At 44.6% G+C, this 23,819-nt stretch overlaps 1 protein-coding gene across 1 annotated transcript in view; it reads right to left on the bottom strand.

Annotated features, from left to right (window-relative positions):
• LOC106588898 (xylosyltransferase 1) overlaps window positions 1-14,877 on the bottom strand; it is a 114,301-nt gene extending 99,424 nt beyond the window's left edge. Inside the window, exon 1 of the mRNA XM_045707323.2 lies at window positions 14,369-14,877. Within this exon, the coding sequence (XP_045563279.2) occupies window positions 14,369-14,656 (288 nt within the window). The 5' untranslated portion in view covers window positions 14,657-14,877. The remainder of the gene's footprint in view (window positions 1-14,368) is intronic.
• Between the last annotated feature and the right edge of the window lie 8,942 nt (window positions 14,878-23,819).

Raw genomic sequence — 23,819 nt, 5'->3', positions numbered from 1 at the left:
AAACCAACGGATGGATTTGAGTAGACGTCGGATTTAAGAAGGGAATGAAAAAAAATCTCTTTCTCTCTCCCTTTCTCGCTCCAGTTTTCTTCTGCCTCTCGTGTTACACCGCTCTCACTCTCTTTATCACTGATAGAGACAACACCACTGGAGTAACACACACACATTCAGCTCCAGTGACGAGAGAAGAACGAGAGAACGAGAAGGAGAAAAGCAGGGGAGCGGAGCAAAGAGACAGTCTGCAATTACTGGCCTCTTGCTCCTTGGGCTGGAAGGACATAAGGCTCGTTCTGACAGGCCAAGCCGCCCGTATCTCTGCCCAGTGCTAATGTGTCATCCTCCCTTCTTCATCTTCTTCTCTTTCTTTTATTCCTTCCTTCCTCCCTTCATGAAGACCAGAGTCTTATTAGGATACGAGAATACAAGGGATTACTGCAGTGAGAAGAGAGGTGATAGCGAGGGAATGATTTTGATTCGCACACAATGTCATTATGCAGTGTCTGTGTGTGTGTGTGTGTGTGTGTGTGTGTGTGTGTGTGTGTGTGTGTGTGTGTGTGTGTGTGTGTGTGTGTGTGTGTGTGTGTGTGTGTGTGTGTGTGTGTGTGTGTGTGTGTGTGTGTGTGTGTGTGACTTATTATGTGTGTATTACAGGGCCTAATGCAACTGCATTGGTGAGATTTCCCCAGAGAGTAGGGGTAACCTAGGGTGTTTGATACGGGTGAGATTTCCCCAAAGAGTAGGGGTAACCTAGGGTGTTTGATATGGGTGACATTTCCCCAGAGAGTAGGGGTAACCTAGGGTGTTTGATATGGGTGAGATTTCCCCAGAGTGTATGATACATCCCAAATGGCACTCTATTCCCTTTATGGAGCACTTCTTTTGACCAGAGCCCTATGGTACCAGGTCAAAAGTAGTGCACTATATACATAATAGGGTGCCATTTGGGACTCAGGCTACACAGATGTGGCCAGTGTGCTTCAGAGACACAATACACTATACAGTATAACAACCTCTCATAGGACTGCCATGGAGTAGAAGTGGCCTATATATATATATATATATATATATATATATATATATATATATATATATATATATATATATAAATAAATATCCAGTTGAAGTCGGAAGATAACATACACCATAGCTAAATACATTTAAACTCAGTTTTTCACAATTCCTGACATTTAATTCTAGTAAAAATTCCCTGTCTTAGGTCAGTTAGGATGACCACTTTATTTTAAGAATGTGAAATGTCAAAATAATAGTAGAGAGAATGATTTATTTCAGCTTTTATTTCTTTCATCACATTCCCAGGGGGTCAGAAGTTTACATACACTCAATTAGTATTTGGTAGCAATGCCTTTAAATTGTTTAACTTGGGTCAAACATTTCGGGTAGCCTTCCACAAACTTCCCACAATAAGATGGGTGAATTTTGGCCCATTCCTCCTGACAGAGCTGGTGTAACTGAGTCAGGTTTGTAGGCCTCCTTGCTCACACACGCTTTTTCAGTCCTGCCCACAAATGTTCTATAGAATTGAGGTCAGGGCTTTGTGATGGCCACTCCAATACCTTGACTTTGTTGTCCTTAAGCCATTTTGCCACAACTTTGGAAGTATGCTTGGGGTCATTGTCCATTTGGAAGACCCATTTGCGACCAAGCTTTAACTTCCTGACTGATGTCTTGAGATGTTGCTTCAATATATCCACATCATTCTCCATCCTCATGATGCCATCTATTTTGTAAAGTGCACCAGTCCCTCCTGCAGCAAAGCAACCCCACAACATGATGCTGCCACCCCCATGCTTCACGGTTGGGATGGTGTTCTTCGGCTTGCAAGCCTCCCCCTTTTTCCTCCAAACATAACGATGGTCATTATGACAAAACAGTTCTATTTTTGTTTCATCAGACCAGAGGACATTTCTCCAAATAGTACGATCTTTGTCCCCATGCACAGTTGCAAACCGTAGTCTGGCGTTTTTATGGTGTTTTTGGAGCAGTGGTTTCTTCCTTGCTGAGCAGCCTTTCAGGTTATGTCGATATAGGACTCGTTTTACTGTGGATATGGATAATTTTGTACCTGTTTCCTCCAGCATCTTCACAAGGTCCTTTGCTGTTGTTCTGGGATTGATTTGCACTTTTCGCACCAAAGTACGTTAATCTCTAGGAAACAGAACGCGTCTCCTTCCTGAGCGGTATGATGGCTGCGTGGTCCCATGGTGTTTATACTTGCGTACTATTGTTTGTACAGATAAACGTGGTACTTTCAGGCGTTTGGAAATTGCTCCCCAGGATGAACCAGACTTGTGGAGGTCTACAATCTTTTTTTCTGAGGTCTTGGCTGATTTCTTTAGATTTTCCCATGATGTCAAGCAAAGAGGCACTGACTTTGAAGGTAGGCCTTGAAATACATCCACAGGTACACCTCCAATTGACTCAAATGATGTCAATTAGCCTATCAGAAGCTTCTAAAGCCATGACATAATTTTCTGGAATTTTCCAAGCTGTTTGAAGGCACAGTCAACTTAGTGTATGTAAACTTCTGACCCACTGGAATTGTGATACAGTGAATAATAAGTGAAATAATCTGTCTGTAAACAATTGTTGGAAAGATTACTTGTGTCATGCACAAAGTAGATGTCCTAACTGACTTGCCAAAACTATAGTTGGTTAACAAGAAATTTGTGGAGTGGTTGAAAAACTAGTTTTAAAGACTCAAACCTAAGTGTATGTAAACTTCCGACTTCAACTGTATACATAAACTATATATATATATATATATATATATATATATTTAAAAAAACTATCTTGCAGTGTGGGGATTGGGGAATACATGGATACAAAAGGGAAGATTGCATGTGACTACAATTTATCTGAGGTGAATGTGTAGTGTTTCAACATTGTTTACACCTTACTAGCAACACGAGGAGGTTAGGGAAACTGGTTTGGATGGAACAGCTTGTGTTTTGAAGCTTCTAGGAATGCAAATATTACCTTACATATTTTCTGGCCCATTGTAACATAACAATTATGTGTGTTTGATTTCTTACACTATACAAAATGGTCATTGAAACCAACATTCATATACAGTAGTCTGTTTACAGTAGCTGGTATGGGGATTGGAACATTTATATACAGTAGTCTGTTTACAATAGCCTGTTTACAGTAGCTACTGGTATGGGGATTAGAACATTCATATACAGTAGACTGTTTACAGTAGCTGGTATGGGGATTGGAACGTTCATATACAGTAGTCTGTTTACAATAGCTGGTATGGGGATTAGAACATTCATATACAGTAGCCTGTTTACAGTAGCTGGTATGGAGATTGGAAAGTTTATATGCAGTAGCCTGTTTATAGTAGCTGGTATGGGGATTGGAGCGTTCATATCCAGTAGTCTCTTTACAGTAGCTGGTATGGGGATTAGAACATTCATATACAGTATTCTGTTTACAGAAGCTGGTATGGAGATTAGAAAGTTCATATACTGTAGCCTGTTTACAGAGACTGGTATGGGGATTAGAACATGAATCTACAGTAGCCTGCTTACAGTAGCTGGTATGGGGATTGGAACGTAATGTGATGCCAAAATATCTATTTAAAAGGGTAATGTGAGCGGTGATGAGCCTAATCAGTCGTCCATATGGCTAGGGTCTCATTCCCTCCTTCCCTCTCTACCCCCTCTCTCCAAAGGGATGATCTCTGCTCTGAAATGGCAATACAAACCCCTAGTCTTGCTCCGTCTGGGTTGTGTTCAGTTGGGAGAAACGTTTTGAAATGGGGAGGTACTAAAGATGTAGGATCTTAATTTGAGATAGTTTGCTACAGTTTGCTACAGAAAAGAATCCTGCAGCAACAGGAAATGTGAATTATTATGTGGATTAAAATTAATGGACATTTTTGTAGGGGTTCATACATTTTTCAATAGGGCAAATCAAGACTGACATTTTAAAGTGGAAATTACAAACTTTAGAAGCCTTTTTAAACCTTGAATACACTACCGTGCAGGAAAATTCTCAGCAACATCTGCACCTAAACCTGTCCAATAGGAAACCCTTATTCTCATTTTACATTGCATTTATTCCTTTAAAAAATGTTTTTTTTACATTTAGCCCTATTGACCCTGGCCTGGCTAGGAATAAAAACATGTTGGGGGAGGGGGCCTGTTCATCTAGTCATCTAGATGAACTCATTTACCAGTGCCAGGTCACCCCCTCCCTCATCTGAGGCTGTAGCTACTCTAAACCTCTTACCTATGGGATTATTGGCATCACATTATATGGCTTTACTGTTCTGGATGTTGTGATATTAACGTATTGTAAGAAACCTAGCTGCCTGGAACAGTGGTGGTGATGGGGGATGGGGAGTATTTGTGTGTGTGTGTGTGGTGTGTGTGTGTGTGTGTGTGTGTGTGTGTGTGTGTGTGTGTGTGTGTGTGTGTGTGTGTGTTACAAATCCAACCCGTCTGAAACGGTAGTAGGATCATGACATCGTCTGGGAATCGTCAGAAGCCGATGTGTTGGGTAACTGTGTTGGTTGGAGACAGGGAGTGTGTGTGACCGGGGAGTGACATTGTGTGTTTTTATAACACTAATGGCGTGTAATGGCTGGTATATAGCCTAAAACAGAAGGACATTATCATCAATGTGTGGAGAAGGCAAAGTAGAAACTGTCGAGACACAGTGGTTTGTTTCATAGGACCTATGAGGCATACAAAGTATCAAACACACACACTCCCCCGATCCACCCCCACACACACCCCCCACACACACACACACACATACTCTGACTGCCCCCCGTGTTAGCCTCACAGTGAGGGGCCAGGCGGGCTGTGTGGGGGTTCTCAGAGTGCCTCAGAGTGTGTTGTTCTACTGCTGTGCTTCACATTAAGGGCTCCTGCTGGAGAACAGTGAGTAAGCGGACGCTGACTGTGTGCGAAGATTGTGTGTGTGTGTGTGTGTGTGTATGTGGATGCTGACTGTGTGTGAGATCGCACTGCTTTTGACCCTGTGCTGTCTATCTGTCTGTCTGTGGAACCAGACAGACAACCTCAGGCCAATACTCAGGCAACCTATTATGGGATATCACTGTCTCCTCTCTGACTCATCATGGACAGGAGGGACCTGATCCTAGATCAGCACTCCTCATATGCTGTCAGAGTATGAATCTCTCAGAAAAGGACTGCTGCTTTAGGATCAGTATTGCCTTTTAGATCATAATCAATAAGATGAAATATATAATCAACAAAATATTGATATATTTCTTTATATATTTCTTAATTCCATGATTTTACTTTTAGATGTGTGTGTATGGTTGTGAATTGTTAGATATTACTGCACTGTTGGAGCTAGGAACACAAGCATTTCTCTATATCTGCAATAACATCTGCTAAATATGTGTATGTGACCAATAACATTTGATTTGACTTACATGGACCAGCCAGGTCACCCGTGATACAAGTCAGTATTCGACATCCATCCATGTCTGAGGACGTCGGGAGATGATGTGGAAACCAGCCACTAGGGCCAACAGTGTGCGCTGTTACCTTCAAGTAGTTTTGAGTTTTGCTAGGGCTTTGTGGACGGGGTGGACGGGGTGGACGTGAACGGGGGGGGTGGACGGACGGGGTGGACGGGGGGGGTGGACGGGGAGGACGGGGTGGACGGGGGGGGGTGGACGGGGTGGACTGACGGGGTGGACAGGGAGGGTGGATGGGTGTAAGCCTTTAACTCCAAACGTTGCAAGTTCAAATCCAGCGGCATAAAGTTGTTTTTGATATTATCGTTTTAAGCCAATCCCAAACCTTAACCGTTACCATTCAGAGTTCATACCTAACCTTAGGAATTGTGGAGTTAATGCCTAAACTTAACCTTAAACACTTCAAAATGTGACATTTGGCACAACTTCAAAATTTGACGTTTGAGAAACATTCTGACATGAGACTGTGAGAGCTGGTTGACATGGACAGGGGGGGACCTGATCCTAGATCAGCACTTCATATGGTTTCAGAGTATGGAGCACAGACCCATACAGTCAGGGCCCATTACATGGACATGCTGGATATGCATCTTTGGAAAAGTCACAGGGATCCTCGCCAGGGAAGCTCACATTTAGCACCTCAACTAGAAGTAGCATTTAGCAACGAGCTGCTAGCTTGGTCTGTGATAGCACAGCGGGGTTAACAGTAGGACAAAATGGTGGATGTTTTGACTGTGCTGCTATGGATACCTGTAGATATACTGCTTGTACAGATCGTGCTTCTTCATTCCACATCCACAAACACAATAGAGGGGAATGGTTTGTCCTTGCAGGTGTTTGTTAAAGAGAGTGTGCTATGTATATCTATGTATAGCTATATCTAAGCCTCATGTAACATCACAGACGTGAGGCTCCAATCAATCCACCTCTTTAAATCAAAGTGAGTGGTTTTCCTTGGATCTAGCCTATGTTTTTGGCAGGGTGAGGTTGATCTATAAAGCAAGATGGAAGCATAGCGTTGAATGGGCTATCTACTTAAAGTGATAGTTCACCCAAATCAAAATGTTACATATTTGTTTCCGTAGCAATCCATAGACAAGGAGAGACTGCTCTTTTGTTGTTAAACTATAAAGTAACAACTAATATTAGCTTGTAATTTGGGTGAACTATCCCTTTAAGTAGATGGACGAGCCACTTTTTCCCTTCCCTTGTCATTGATGTAACCACATATGGGATTGCCTTTGATGATGTAATATTTGAAAAGGGAAAGGGGGGATTTTAAATCATACTCCATGACTGTGGTTTCTAAACCCTGTAATCATCTACAGTGTTCAAAGCCTAATAACTCAAAAGAACACTTTTTTCTCTCCATCCGTCTTTCTTTCCTAGTGCTAATTTGAATGCCAACTACTGTACAAAGTGAATGCCGCCGAGTTAGTTTGAATGTAATGAAAGAAGATATCAGTTGGGAGAAATAGAAAAAAAATACGCTTTGAAAAAGGCTATTAAAAAGAAATCCAAATGGTTTTAGATAAATTCCAATAACAACCTTTACTTTCTGGGAATGATTGTGATGCACTCTTTCTGTAGTTAAGTCCTAGCACACTTAAGGCCCTATTTCTGTGTCCACGCTCCTCTCTTCTCTTCTCCTCTCTCTCTTTCTCTGTCTCACTGTCTCACGCGCGCACACACACACACACACACACACACACTGAGACACTGTCTCTGTGACTGCAACATCACAGTGTGATGTAAACACCCACTCAGTCCCAGCCATGAGTAGAGTAGCACTGCTGAAAGTAGGGCATCAGCCACTCACTGAGTGTGTGTGTGTGTGTGTGTGTGTGTGTGTGTGTGTGTGTGTGTGTGTGTGTGTGTGTGTGTGTGTGTGTGTGTGTGTGTGTGTGTGTGTGTGTGTGTGTGTGTGTGTGTGTGTGTGTGTGTGTTTTCAAATAAAGTATTTAAAATGTGTGAGTCAGCATGGTGATCAGGACAGGAGTGGCATGATTGAAACAGCGTGAGTGGTGGAGCAGGAAGGCAGCAGGAGGAGAGATGATGGAGAGAGAGTTGAGAGAGAGAGAGAGTTAAGAGAGAGGAGGTTAAGAGAGAGAGAGTTAAGAGAGTTGAGAGAGTAAAGAGAGAGTTGAGAGAAAGAGAGAGAGAGAGAGAGAGAGAGAGGGGGAGAATAGACTAACTGATACAATAGCAAAGGCATCACATGCTCAACAAAGCTCTCAAATGCAAAACAGATGCAAGCAGTATTAATATTGAAATTCAATTTAAAAGCCTAACTGTGGCTGGAGCCAGAGGGACCTTGGTCCCAAAAACTGGATAAAACATGAATGTCTTTATAAAGGGGAAAATATGACACGTTTTATGGTTGTCCATTATCTTACTTTTACCATCATAATATTAGATTTGCTCCGATTTGTTTTGTTTTACTGCTCTCAAAGGGACAGGGAAGGCAAGACATGATGACACTAAGATATGCGATATTATCGGGACTTCATGTAAGGAAACAGTTATTGAATATATAAATATTCAACAGACTTGGGACAGAATATTCACATCCCTTGGTGATATCTGTCATCAGATGTGCCGTCGCCATATCAACAGATGGTTAAAACAATGGAACATTTATATTCACTTCTGGTGGTGAAAATGACTTGATGGATCTGCTGTGGAGAAACCACGTGATTAACTATGTGTGTGTGTGTGCGTGCGTGCCTGCGTCAATGTGTGTGTGTGTATAGTACATGCGCCCGTGTGTGTGTGTTTGTGTGTGTGTGTGTGTCGCCATGAAAGCAATGTCCGCAGCAGGAGGAAATGGATGTACATGTCACAGTTACTAAGCACAGAAACACTTCACAACATGTGTAGAACCTGGAAAACACACTGTGGCTGGGAGGCATGACGGTCGGTATCCGTCTAGTAGCCCCCCCAGACGGCACGAAAAACACATGTATGATTAGGAGTTTAACGGAGAGGGGAACAGGGGCTGGCTCATTAAGGTTCCTGTCTTTTTTCGTGGCTAAACCAACTAGGCTCGTCATTTAACAATTGTATTTGTTTTTACAGGTGACATACGAGTTTGTTATTAAGGCACATTAAAGTTCACATGTTCCAGAAGACATTTCTGCCAAAAAAACGCATTTTGATAAAAAATGTATGTTGACGTTCAAATGCCTCTCCCTTGAAGTAGTGATGTGTGACATGAGGACGGCTAGCTTCCTGAAACGAGTCGCATTTAAAAAAAAGAATAATCCCCACAACAGATACAAGCATACACATATGAACAACAACTTACAGATGCACACAAACAACGACTACATCTCCTCTGCCCAGACCAGCATGCTCACACCCCCATCCCTAGTGCCTGCATTACTGTTTGGGACCACCTTAAATTGTACCAATTCGTTTTAAGTCAGCCCATCCTATTTCAATATTTCAATAATAAATAATTAGATTTTTACAATGATTGTGATACTAGTTGGGAGGAAAGATGTTCTCTGGCAGTCTGTCAAAGGTAAACATGCAGACGCATGCAGGTACGTACGCACTAAAGGGAAATGGCCACATTGCACATCCCAGATGAAATCCTATGGTATCAAACGTACACCAGGTTCTCCTGATACATGTACAGTAGCCTAGGCATCATCTTTCCTTTCAATTAGTTTGACCAGGAAACACCTACTGATAACAACACCTGTCACTCTGGGTGATTATTCTACATCTAATATCTCTCGTCTAATAACGTCATTACGACGCTTGTAGAACTTCTCCTCAGAGGTCAATTCTATCCTTGTCAAGGCTCCTGGCTACATCTATTCCCATAGCCTTCTCTCTCTCTCTCTCTCTCTCTCTCGCTCTCTCTCTCTCTCACCCTAGGCGCAACAGATATAGACTCTGACGAACCATCACACACACACACACCAGAGAACAACCAGCAGAAGAGGAAGGCAAAGGCAAGCAGACAAACAGGCCAATCTGGCATTTTAACTGGCAACCGGAAGGCATTGTAGCTCACATTATCTGGCAACCGCAAGGCATCGTCGATGAAGAATAAGTACCATGCACTCCACATTACATTGAAAAGGTCACAGGATCTGATGTGCCAGTTATAATGGTAAACGCTTCTTGAGGAATACCTGCATGTGTCCCAAATGGTACCCTATTCCCTATATAGTGCACAACGGGACATACAGTTGAAATCGGAAGTTTACATACACCTTAGCCAAATACATTTAAACTCAGTTTTTCACAATTCCTGACATCTAATCCTTGTAAAAATTCCCTGTCTTAGGTCAGTTAGGATCACCACTTAATTTTAAGAATGTGAAATGTCAGAATAATAGTAGAGAGAATGATTTATTTCAGCATTTCTTTCATTCATCACATTCCCAGTGGTCTGAAGTTTACATACACTCAATTAGTATTTGGTAGCATTGCCTTTAAATTGTTTAACTTGGGTCAAACGTTTCGGGTAGTCTTCCACAAACTTCCCACAATAAGATGGGTGAATCTTGGCCCATTCCTCCTGACAGAGCTGGTGTAACTGAGTCAGGTTTGTAGGCCTCCTTGCTCACACACGCTTTTTCAGTCCTGCCCACAAATGTTCTATAGAATTGAGGTCAGGGCTTTGTGATGGCCACTCCAATACCTTGACTTTGTTGTCCTTAAGCCATTTTGACACAACTTTGGAAGTATGCTTGGGGTCTTTGTCCATTTGGAAGACCCATTTGTGACCAAGCTTTAACTTCCTGACTGATGTCTTGAGATGTTGCTTCAATATATCCACATTATTTTCCATCCTCATGATGCCATCTATTTTGTAAAGTGCACCAGTCCCTCCTGCAGCAAAGCACCCCCACAACATGATGCTGCCACCCCCATGCTTCACGGTTGGGATGGTGTTCTTCGGCTTGCAAGCCTCCCCCTTTTTCCTCCAAACATAACGATGGTCATTATGACCAAACAGTTCTATTTTTGTTTCATCAGACAAGAGGACATTTCTCCAAATAGTACGATCTTTGTCCCCATGCACAGTTGCAAACCGTAGTCTGGCGTTTTTGGAGCAGTGGTTTCTTCCTTGCTGAGCAGCCTTTCAGGTTATGTCGATATAGGACTCGTTTTACTGTGGATATGGATAATTTTGTACCTGTTTCCTCCAGCATCTTCACAAGGTCCTTTGCTGTTGTTCTGGGATTGATTTGCACTTTTCGCACCAAAGTACGTTCATCTTTAGGAAACAGAACACGTCTCCTTCCTGAACGGTATGATGGCTGCGTGGTCCCATGGTGTTTATACTTGCGTACTATTGTTTGTAGAGATAAACGTGGTACCTTCAGGCGTTTGGAAATTGCCCCCCAGGATGAACCAGACTTGTGGAGGTATACAAAAAAAAATTCTGAGGTCTTGGCTGATTTCTTTAGATTTTCCCATGATGTCAAGCAAAGAGGCACTGAGTTTGAAGGTAGGCCTTGAAATACATCCACAGGTACACCTCCAATTGACTCAAATGATGTCAATTTGCCTATCAGAAGCTTCTAAAGCCATGACATAATTTTCTGGAATTTTCCAAGCTGTTTGAAGGCACAGTCAACTTAGTGTATGTAAACTTCTGACCCACTGGAATTGTGATACGGTGAATTATAAGTGAAATAATCTGTCTGTAAACAATTGTTGGAAAAATGACTTGTCTCATGCACAGAGTAGATGTCCTAACCGACTTGCCAATTAATAAAAACTATAGTTTGTTAACAAGAAATTTGTGGAGTGGTTGAAAAACGAGTTTTAATGACTCCAACCTAAGTGTATGTAATCTTCTGACTCCAACTGTATGTGCCCTGGACAAAAGTAGTGACCTACATAGGGAATATGGTGCAATTTGGGATCGCAGCCACAATTGGCTTGGCGTGAATGCGTTTTGACACATATCTCCCCGTCGCCCAGTCACAATTGATTCTGTGTGTCAGAACTCAAGAACTATTTAGCTAATTCAGCCACGCTACTGGACAGCAACAGTGATAAAACCCTTCCTGGTCTGTTAGTGTGTCTCTCAGACTGATGCTGTTATAGCACAGCGAACACACACACACACCCAGGGCCGTGCACAGACCTTTCAGGGGGCAGGTGCTCAAAGTGCACCAAATGCCTCTGTAGGGGCATTTTAACAGTTTTGGAGCATAGGCCTATTTATTCCTGCAACAACACACTCACTCATCATCTTTACAAATTCTAAGCAAGCTAGTTAATGGTGAATCCTAAAGACAGAGATGATTGACATCGGGAAAAGAGGCTGGGCTATCAGCTGATGATTGATGTTGATGATTGATGTAAATCTGCTAGTTAGCTAGCTTCATTTCTTTTACTGATTGTAATGGACCTCTATGTCTTTCTGTCTCTCTCTGCTGTGTATCAGCCGACCAGACTGAATAAGGATGATGATGTACGCTAAATCAAGTGTTAATAAAATATATTTAAAAAATATATATTTAACCTTTATATGTATCAGCCGACCAGACTAAATATGGATGATGATGTAAGCTAAATCAAGTGTTAATAAAATATATTTGTATTTAACCTTTATATAAGTCAGTTAAAGTTATTAAGTTATTAAGTTAAGTCAGTTAAAAACATATTCTTATTTACAATGACGGCCTATAGGGGAACAACAGGTTAACTGCCTTGTTCAGGGGCAGAACAACAGATTTGTACCTTGTCAGCTCGGGGATTCGATCGAACAACTTTTCGGTTACTGGCTCAACGCTCTAACCACTAGGCTACTTGCCGCCCCAAAACATGCTGTGGCAGTAGTGTTGATATTTAAACTAGGTAGCTAGCTACAGACACTCGACCCGGGACTGCATATCTCAAGCCAAGCATGTTTGGATACTGGGAGGGTGCAATCTCCGTACAGGGCAGACTGGAGAAAAGGCGCAACCGGGCGTGAGAGCTCCGTACAGGGCAGACTGGAGAAAATGCGTAACCGGGCGTGAGAGCTCCGTACAGGGTGAACCGGACACCACGGCACCTTGGAGGCAGTGGGTTCCGAACAACAACGACCAAAAATACATATATACAGTAATTTTGGGGGAAATTATACCACCACCCAAAACGGCTCTTTGGAGACTGAAAGGGGCTTGTCTTCTGAACAGGTAGAGCCCTATCTGTGCACTGCACACACACACAAACACGCATGCACATACACATTAACACACTACTAGCAGGTCTGTCTTGACAACTTCATCACGTTTCTGTCCTTGGAATGACTTACCATACATTATGTTGTTGTTGTGTAGCCTGAGGGCAAACACACAGACACACACACACACGCAGACACACACACACACACAGACACACACACACACACACACACGCAGACACACACACACACAGACACGCAGACACACACACACGGAGAGTTGATGGATAGACTGAGTCACAGCTCCCACCACCAGTAGGAGATAGAGGAGAGTGTAGAGGGATGCTATATGAGGACTGAGGAACCTACATTACTGTAGTCTACAGTATATCTCCCATAACAACTATATCAAAGCTACTGTATCCATAGTGACGGGATTATACAGCCCATAAAATGTGATGCAAGGTTTTCCAAATATTGCGACAGCAAATAGGCTACAACACACCGTATTTTTCAACAACAAAAAAACAGTCCAGGTGTCATATTGCTTATAATATTGTGGTAATAATATAATATCCGTATTAATGCCATGGAATAAAATGATTTGGAGACTGCATATCTCTTGACAAAATCAGTCAAACATGGATTGATTAACAACCGAACAGATGTCAACCTGTAGCCTACTGTAATTGAATTAAGCATGATTTATCCATTTGCCCTTCCAGTGTTTGCTAATACTACGACTATTTAAACTAACAGACCAGTGATCATGTGGGATCCCGGAGCGTGTGGATTTAAACCACGGCTGTATAGGTAGTGCGGTAACAATGTTTCAACTTGATTTGGTCTCAATTCGGTGCTGAACTAATGTAGTATGGCGTTCATAAACCGCCAATGGTCAAAAAGTGTAGGTTGTTTGCACAATTTATTGGTTAGTGCCAAGAGTTCGCATGCACATGTTTACATTTCTCATTTCCCTCTAATGTAGCGTTTGCATAAGCTATACGTGGCTACTCGGATCATCACGCAGTCATTTCCCTATGGTATTTTCACATGAACTAGTCCATTAAGCGGTTTTGCATTGATACACAATTAGCAAATGATGCGTTTCAAATGGCCATTACACAGTCGTGTTGTGTCGCTGAAATTGTTATCTGTATGGGCAAATAATTGTTTCTGACCTATAACAAGCAGTAGCCTAAAGTAAGTAGCCCTGGGCATCGATTTACGCATCTGAAATTACCTTAGAGGATTTGCTGTGATTAAATATTGCTTGGATTATACAGTTTTGGGCTCAAATTCAAACCCAGTGGATTTTTTCAAATTAGATTTACAGTAGGCTACACAACGAATGGATTTGAAGGAGACCCAATGTGGCATCGTTCAGTTGTCATTCTGTTTATCTTCATAATGTTTTGGATTTGGAAACATCCCTACATCGTACATCTGTCCCTCTTTGCGCGGAAGGCTGGGACTCTAGCGACATCGATGTAACATGTCAGAGTAGCGCATCTCCATTTAAAAAGATCTTGATTTGAAAAATAAATAGACCGGAGAGAGGTGGTTCGGTTCATTCATTTCAGCGTCTGTGCCCATCCAGTCTACCAACGCGCCAGGCATAGTTTGGCAGACAGGAACAATCATTCAAGCAGCGGTTGTAGCCCATGCAGTCTTCGGCTATGTCTTTACCAGACACTTAAAATGGGCCGTAGGTAAAAGGGATATAATAGCTACAGTCTTACCGGCTGCTGTATGTGACGAACCGTTCCTTTCCCTTGTGGAGGATGGTGCTGTAGCTGAACCTCGCGCTTCATATACTCGCTGCTGCCTTTGTAGCCACCGCCGCCGACCCGGTCTCTCTTCTCCCTCATGTTCGACGCGCCACCGCCGCCGTTTTCCCGTTCTTCCCCGGAATCGAGGCTACTGAAGTTCCACACTATTAGTGTCTGGACCAGCAGCACGGTGAGAGCCGCTATCAAGGCGGAACGCGAGCGGCGGGCCAACCTGCGAGCGCACGAGCCGCCAACCATCTTCACTCTTTGACTGGTAGGACTCGAGAGGAGAAGGTCGGCTAGCCTGCCTCTGCCTGCCTCTGCGTGGCGAGACGGACAGCAGGAGCGGAGAGACCACGGTAGGGGGGGTTTTAGATCTAGCTCACGATGGCTAGGAGGAGCGTCGAGGAGAGGAGGCAGCACAGAGCCATCGTGTGGTTGAAAGACGTTACGCGCGAGCTCAGGATGTTCACCGAATGTTCCGAGCCACAGCGACGGTAAATGAGAGCCCTTCGTCTGGAATTCTTGTATAAAATACCTCGGCACGAAGCACGTGGGTTATCACCTCACACATGTACGTGATACCTATCCACGACATTGAATGATTAAACAAACAAAAAAAATATATTTTTGGAAACGTTGATGTGGGTGAACACAGTGTACCGTTGAACAATATCAGTACCATGGACAGTGCTCACAGAAAATGTGTATCGCTACAGCTTCTTTCAAATAGAATACAAGCTCACATCCATCCCATGTACTGTAGGCTCCACTAGGACCAACCCTCACCATCCCCTTATGCATTAAATGATTAATGCCACTTCAAGTGCATTTCAAACATAACCAATTTACCAAATGATCACAAGAGCTTCAAAAGGAGAGTTATTCATGTACAGTATATTGTAGCGACCTTAATCCAACACGTAATGACCTCGTCAAGAAGTTCGGGCCTCTTGATTTAACAGTTAAACTGTTGGCTTGACAGTCGCTGGACTCGGTGGGGGGATTAAGCCCAAATTCACTTCAACATGATTTGATTTATAAGAAATGGCCTAAGTCTATGCCTACAGCTGTGTATGAAAGGTAGGGAGGAGTCCAATGGAGCTAGGTCTTACAGTAGTATCAAGCCCAAACGTTATACTACAGCAACTTCTTGTAATGGATGTAGAGGAATTCCATCCTTATTTACTCTGTGTGCCCCTGTGCATTGTGCTTCATTTTCTGGCAAGCATACCTTCGCTATCTAATTGTCTGCCAAGGCTGAGCGAGTACAGCTACTGGGACTTATAAGGAAGGGAGAACACACACACACACACACACACACACACACACACACACACACACACACACACACACACACACACACACACACACACACACAGGGCTGATGTAGTATCTACTGGGACTACTACATCAGCTCTGTATGTGTGTGTGTGTGTGTGTGTGTGTTCTCCCTTCCTTCCTTATAAGTCCACACTGCTACTCTTTAATAAGTCAACAAACGTCAACACTATCAACTAGGCAATCCATGCTGAGGCTGGTCTGCTCTTTGCTTAAGGGCAATGAACCACTGACGGTGAATAAATAAGATAGCATTCGCACAGAGTGTGTGTCTACCTACAGTACACCAGGCCTAGCAGACACAAATTGATGGGTGGGTTTGGTAAGTTGAAAATTGCATAATTGGTGCAAAACAGGAAAATTGTTTCTCTGATATTTTGAAGGCAGGTTTTGCATATCCCAACCTTTTCAACGGGAGTTGGATTACAGAGTGTGACTACAGGCGGAAATGCGGAGATGGTAGCATTAGGTAGAGTGAGTTATTCTTTTTCTGCAGACAGTAAGTACACATACCAGTGTGTGCGTGTGTGTTTCACCTGAAGGAATACATTTGAGAGGCAGAGAGGCTAGACAAAGCATATTATGCAAAGCTGAAAACAACAGCCTTGGCTAAAAGAAAAATACATAGTTATCAGTCTCTGACCTTGTTGGTGTTTCTCCAGACTGGTTAATTATGACATGCCACACGTTGTCAGCATGCCTTGCATTTTTAGAGAGGGTTTATTCTCAGCCTAGCTGCCAATCCAAAACAGACAGACGTCTGACATTAGGCACAAACAGTGTTAATTCTAGCTGTATTATGTTAATTCTAGCTGTATCCTAGCAACAGAAGGTAGTCTAGCACCAAACCACACGCCATTCAATTTTACCTGGCAGTATCAGTGAAACATTTGTCCATTCACCCAACATGACATGCAGTAATATCAACTGAATGCAAGAACTCAAGTGTGTACACGGACAAAAGAGGACCAGTTGGGCCAAGACTCATTCTATTCATCCATTGACAAGACAACTCTATATTATATTTAATATACAGTATGTTCATATTGTACATTCCATGACGGTTTTCTTAGCATTTATTTAGCATTTAAATTGCAGCACACATTTGATTAACAAGGTGCTATTCCCTTGGGCAAACAAAAATCTATGTTTCTGTCCAAAAGCGATAAGGACCCCCCAGATCACACCCGCACACACACAGACACACACACACATACAGACACACACACACACACACACACACACGCGCACACACACACGCACGCGCACACACACCATACTAATAAATAAACGTCACATTGAAATTCAAAATAGCTTTGTGCTCACACACATTCCTGAGACATTTGAACGTCTTCTACATTTAAAAAATGTTGTCAAGGTGAGAGATAGTGGGATAGAAAGAAGGGAGAGAGAGACACAAACGGGGAGAGAGAGAGAACGTGATATGGATGAGCATGTGAGGAAAGGCAAATGAGATAGAAAGAAGAAGGGAGGAGAAAAGAAGAAGAGAAAGGAAAGAGAGAGTAGAAATAATGGATATGGATAAGGAGAAAGAAAGTCTGGGGGAGAGAAAGTGAGAAAAATAGATAAGACTCACAGTCAGGTGAAACAGACGGGAGACAGAAGGAATGTGAGAAAAATGTAGAGAAGGAAAGTTTTAGTGAGAGAGAGAGATGTAGGAGGGACAGGAAGAGGCAGGGGCATACAAAGACAAGTTGAGAGACGGAGGAGGGAGAGGGTGAGCAACAGACGGAGGAGAGAGAAAGAGTGAGAGAAGATCAGAAAGCGAGAGAGGGTACAACTGCAACTTCTCAGGCAGCAGAACTAGCTCTTCTCCTCTCATTAGCCGATGCTCCGTTGCCTGGGGGATAGCTTGGGCCCACTGTCGCCGCAGCGATGGCTTCCGGTCCCTACGGCTGATGAATTTAATTAAAGCTGACCCTCCCATCAGTCAAGCACAGACACTGACCAACACTGACCAGATTGGTGCTTGGGTGCATCTCTCTCTCTCTCTCTCTCTCTCTCTCTCTCTCTCTCTCTCCTCTGCAGTGTCAGTCAGAACAGCAAAGAAGTCTGAGAGAGAGAGAGTATGTGTGGGTCAGGCGAGATGACTGGTCATGCCTTGGGCGCCTCACTCGCTTGTCCTTGAGACGTAGCGTTTGGGAAGCTGTGGAGAGGTCAATCTTTTCATTCAATAGTAGAAGAAGACAGAAGACAGAGATGGCTAGTCACATTCTGACATCATGGCTATGGGTTTGGTCGAAGCACACAAAGAGGAAGGATACATGGAATGTGTTGAAAGGAGATCCTTGGTAATTAGTTGATGTAACACTGACATGTTGAGGGCTTATACTCTATCTAATCGTGTTAGACAACAGGGTTTGTATTGAGTTCCTGTTCTTGTGGTCAAAGGTGAATAGGTCACAGGGTTAGAGGGTTATAGAGTCAGAGTCCATGCAGGGTAGTAGGGTGAATTAGCCCCTAGAGAAGAGACTGATCAAAGGTCAATTTGATGTCCTTTTGTTTTTCCCCCACAATGGCTAAACTTCGCGTTAAGGAAGGGTAAGCTGATCCTAGATCTGTGCTTAAGGACAAGCCTCACCTAACGCCGCCCCTGTCCCCACAGTTCAGTTAAAGGTCACTTGGGAGTCATGTAAAGTGTCATAGGGACGTGTCTCATAAATTTGGTCCCTGCAGAGCCGGTGACTGGTTCGTGTTGTGACATTGAAGCCGTTCAGCATAAAGGTGGCACATGTCGCAGGGAGAGTAATCCCACTCCATCTACAGCAGTCATAGTTCATGGTGGATCTGGGGGAGTGTTGCTGTGTGTGTGTGGGGGGTGGGGGGGGTCTATGTGTGTGTGGATGTGTGTGTATTTGTGTGGATGTGTGTGTGCCCAAGCCTGTATGTGAGTCACGCTCTGCAGCAGTTCTGTAATCCTCTACATAAATTCAGCCATGTTCTCCCAGGTGACACGGTGCTGAGACAGAGAGCAGAATGTAGAAGTGTGTTGTGTGTGTGTGTGTGTGTTCTCACTTGAGACTTCCGACAAGGAGATGGATAAATCATGGATAAATCAATGTATTCCTCTGCAACACTGCACACCCAATCACACAGTAGACACCAACCAACACTGCACACCCTATCACACAGTAGACACCAACCAACACTACACACCCTATCACACAGTAGACACCAACCAACATGATCCCAATGCTCACCACTTGAGCCGCAAACCCTCCCATTATACGTGGATGATCCTGTCGTCCCAAAAGAAACATATTGTAGGCGTGCTTGGCTAGTGTTGGGCTGAAGCAAAAAAATTGGTCCTGGAGAAAGGGGGTTGGAGGAAACACTCCAGTGTGCTAAATCAGGGTCACACAGTGTTTCTTGGAGGTCTGAAACAAATCTACTTTGAGACAAAAGTAGACACCTCACACACATGGTTATGGGCTTAAAAAAAGAAGACACCTGTACCTTGTCAGATATACAGTTTAACTGTGTTACATTTAGAGTTTGCATCCCATATTACACTTTATATACATCAGAGAAGACTGAAATATAACAAAACCGTTTGACATCGAAACACCCCATTTTCGGCATGTTTAAAAATAATAATCTTTATCAATGATGAAATTATGAACAATATGAATAACATTCCACCCATGAGGCATTAGGTCATTTGACTGAAGTAAAGGGCTACGTGGAGCATTTCACCCATTCAGAGGAAGCACCAATGATGTCCTATTCTATAACTGCCACATCAGTAACCTCAACCTGGGTTGTGTTCAGTTACCACAACGTAGCAAAACATGTTCTAACAGAAAACAAAAATGAGCGTTCTTATTGGATAAGTTCATGATAGCACCTCCCAGTTTCAAAACCTACTGAACATGACCCTGAAGTTTTATGGGCGTATCTCCCTGTCACGATTCTCTAAGACAGAACCCAGAAGCAGACCAGGACAAGGTGAGTAAAATGAAGGTGAGTATTTATTGGTAGTCTTGATGTGTAATTTGAGTGATCCAGGAGACGGAGCGGCAGCGGAGGTGAGATGAGAGTAAATGGGTTGATCCAATGAAGTCACTGTATCCACCGACGGCCAGGCAAGAGAGTTGAATGTTCCGGGAGAATGACTGTAGACAGAGTAAACGGGAGTGAGTAACAAGTAACAAGCACAAAACTAGCTCAGGAAACATGAGGCTGATACGCTGGCACAACATACTGTTCGTTGCTAACGATCCGGCAGGGAATGGATGTCAGCTCAGTGTTTCAAGAAGGTGAAGATCAGGACCAGGTGTGCAGAAGGTTGATGAGATGCAGGTGTGAGTAATAAATAGATCTCCCGCCTAACCTTGCTGCCTGGCAACCAGACAGGTGCGTTCAGGAACAACAACTCAAACAAGAAGTCATCTCAGGCAGAAACAGACTTGGGAAGCGGGATTCCTGACAGTACCCCCCCTCCGACGAACGCCACCGGGCGGACAACCCAGAGCGCCAGGATGGAGGCGGTAGAAGTCAGTAAGGAGGGTATTGTCCAGGATTTGACGCTGAGGAATCCAACTCCTCAGGACCATACCCCTCCCAGTCTACGAGATACTGAAAACCGACTTCTGGCATCCATAATGCGGCGCACCGTGTAGACTGGACCACCTCCGATCATCCGAGGCGGAGGAGGAGGCAGAGGGGGTAGCAGAGGACTGAGGTGCACAGGCTTGAGGCAGGAGACATGAAAGGTGGGGTGGACTCTGAGAGTTCTAGGCAACTTAAGTCGAACCACAACGGGATTAATCACCCTCTCCACCACAAACGGACCAATGAACTTAGGTGACAGTTTCCTTGATTCCGTCCGCAGAGGAAGATCCCGTGTAACCAACCATACCTTATCTCCAATAGCATAAACTGGAGCTGGAATCTGGCGACGATTCGCCTGGAGCTGATAACGGTCAGAAACTCTAAGGAGAGCCTTTCTGGCCCTATGCCAGGTCCGGTGGCAACGATGAATGTGGGCCTGGACCGAGGGTACCGCGAGATCCTTCTGCTGAGAAGGAAACAATGGAGGTTGGTAACCGTACAGGCACTGGAAGGGAGACATCCCAGTAGCAGATGTAGGGAAGAGTATTATGGGCATACTCGACCCACGGCAACTGAAAGGCCCAAGAGGCGGGGTTGGAGGAGACAAGGCAGCGCAGCGGGGATTCCATCTTCTGGTTGGCTCTCTCCGCCTGACCATTAGATTGGGGGTGAAATCCAGAAGTCAGACTGACTGTAGCTCCAATGGCCAAACAGAAGGATTTCCAGACAGCAGAGGTAAACTGAGGACCACGGTCGGAAACAATGTCACTGGGCAACCCGTGGACCCTGAAAACCTCCCTAACTAGGATCTCGGACGTCGTCTCGGAGGCAGAGGGAAGCTTGGAGATGGGTACAAAGTGGGCGAAGTTTCTGAATCTGTCCACAATAGTCAGAATGACCGTGTTCCCGTCAGAAGAGGGCAATCCCGTAACAAAGTCCAGAGCCAGATGCGACCATGGTCGCCGGGGAATAGGTAGGGGGTGAAGAAGTCCAGAACTGGCCCGATTGGCGCTCTTATTTTGTGCACATAGTGGGCATGCAGCAACAAACCTCCGGGTATCTTCTCCTATGGCAGGCCACCAAAATCGTCTGCGTAGTAACGCCATCGTCCGACCATTGGAGGACAGCAGACCGTGGGACCATTGGAGGACAGCAGACCGGACAGACTCAGGCACAAACAACCGACCGGGTGGACCGTTACCGGGACCGGGCTGCGTCCGAAGGGCTGCCAGAACCTCCTCCTCAATCCTCCATGTGACAGCTCCCACGACGAAGTTCTGGGGAAGAATCGTCTCGGTCTTGGCCCCATTCTCCTCCATCTTGGACAACATCCGGGACAAGGCATCCGCCTTGCCGTTCTTAGATCCAGGTCGGAATGTCAGGGAAAAATTAAAATGTGCAAAAAACAAAGCCCACCTGGCCTGACGCGAGTTGAGACGTCTAGCCGATTGCACGTACGCTAGATTCTTGTGGTCAGTCCAGACAATAAACGGTTGCTCCGCTCCCTCCAACCAGTGGCGCCACTCCTCCAAGGCCAGTTTCACTGCAAGAAGCTCCCGGTTACCCACATCGTAATTCCTCTCCGCCGACGACAGACGACGAGAGTAGAAAGCGCAGGGATGGAGTTTGCCGTCAGTGGAGCTTCGCTGGGACATCATGGCGCCAGCCCCCACAGACGCATCCACTTCCACGACAAACTGTCGGGCAGCGTCAGGTTGAGAAAGAATCGGGGCATTGGTGAATCGACTCTTCAGTTCCAGAAACGCACGATCTGCCTCCGGATTCCAACTGAAGGTCCTGGTGCTAGAAGTCAGAGCAGTTAATGGAGCGGCCACATGGCTGTAGTCTCGGATAAACCGACGATAGAAATTCGCTAACCCCAGAAACCTCTGGAGCTGCAATCTCGTATCAGGCTGGGCCCAATCCAGAACTGCCCTAACCTTCTCTTGGTCCATCTTTATCTCTCCCCGGGAGATGATGTACCCAAGGAAGGATGTAGTGTGGGCGTGAAAGTCACACTTCTCGGCCTTCACAAACAGGCGGTTCTCCAGCAATCGCTGCAGAACCTGCTTGACATGCTGGACGTGGCTGGAATGCTCCTTGGAAAAAAACAAAATGTCATCCAGGTAAACTAACACGAACAGACCGATCATATCTCTCAATACGTCATTAACCATGCTCTAGAACACTGCAGGAGCATTGGTCAATCCAAACGGCATCACCAAATATTCGAAATGATCCATCGGTGTATTGAAACCAGTCAACCACTCGTCCCCCTCTCTGATCCGGACCAGATGATACGCATTGCGTAGGTCAATTTTAGTAAACACCGTAGCACCCTGTAACGAATCGAAAGCAGAGTTCATCAAAGACAGCGGATACTTGTTCTTAACCGTAATATCATTCAACCCCCGGTAATCAATACACGGTCGAAGAGAACCATCCTTCTTACTCACAAAAAATAATCCTGCCCCCAGTGGTGAAGACGAGGGACGAATGAGACCAGCAGCTAGAGACTCCTTTATGTAGGTCTCCAAAGCCTCCCGTTCAGGTCGAGAGATGCTGTATAATCGTCCCTTGGGATAGACAGCTCCAGGAAACAGGTTAATGGCACAATCATACGGTCGGTGGGGAGGAAGTGACAGTGCCTTCTGCTTACTGAACACCTCACCCAATTTGTGATATGTTTCAGGAACAATTCAGGGGAGTTAGAATCACTGACCTTACTGGGAACCGAATGGGAACAGGCCGTCCTCAGACAGTTAGCATGGCATTCAGTGCTCCAACTAGTTACCTTGCCGGTCACCCAATCGAATGTGGGATTGTGTTTTCTCAGCCAGGGGTATCCAAGAACCAGAGGAACATGGGAAGAAGGCAAAATGAAGAAGGATATAACCTCTGAATGATTCCCTGACAACAACATCTTAACCGGTTCAGTCCTCATAGTGATACGTGCCAGACTACTGCCGTTCAGAGTGGTAGCTTCAATGGCTTCCGGTAGCTTCTCCTTAGAAAGCCCCAGCTGTTCCACTAAGTCGGCATCTATAAAGCTGCCATCTGCACCTGAGTCGATAAATGTGTTAATCGCTAAACTCTGAGTCTTGTTCATGAGGGTAGCAGGAAAAAGAGGTCTAACAGGACTATTGAGAGGTTGAAACTGGCTCGCTAAAAGACCTCCCACCTTTAGCGAGCCGAGCCGTTTAACGGGTGCTGAGGATTGGACGTGCCCCATTGCTTCTCCCTCCGTCTCTCCCGGACTCTATTATCCACCCGAATAGCTAATGCTACCAGACTGTCCAGGTCCCTAGACTCAGGATAGGAGATCAACTCATCCTTGAGTTGCTCCGACAAGCCATGGTAAAAAACCGCTTGTAGTGATTCCTCATTCCACCCACTCTCCACAGCCAACGTCCTGAATTCAATAACAAAATTGGCCACACTGCGAGCTCCTTGGCAAAGGGAGAACAACCGCTTAGCTGCGTTCTTACCTCGGACAGGGTGGTCA

This window comes from Salmo salar, chromosome 02 (assembly GCF_965601325.2).
Source record: "Salmo salar chromosome 02, fSalSal1, whole genome shotgun sequence".
In the NCBI taxonomy this organism is placed as follows: Eukaryota; Metazoa; Chordata; class Actinopteri; order Salmoniformes; family Salmonidae; genus Salmo; species Salmo salar.
This window is presented reverse-complemented; position numbering and strand designations above follow the sequence as displayed.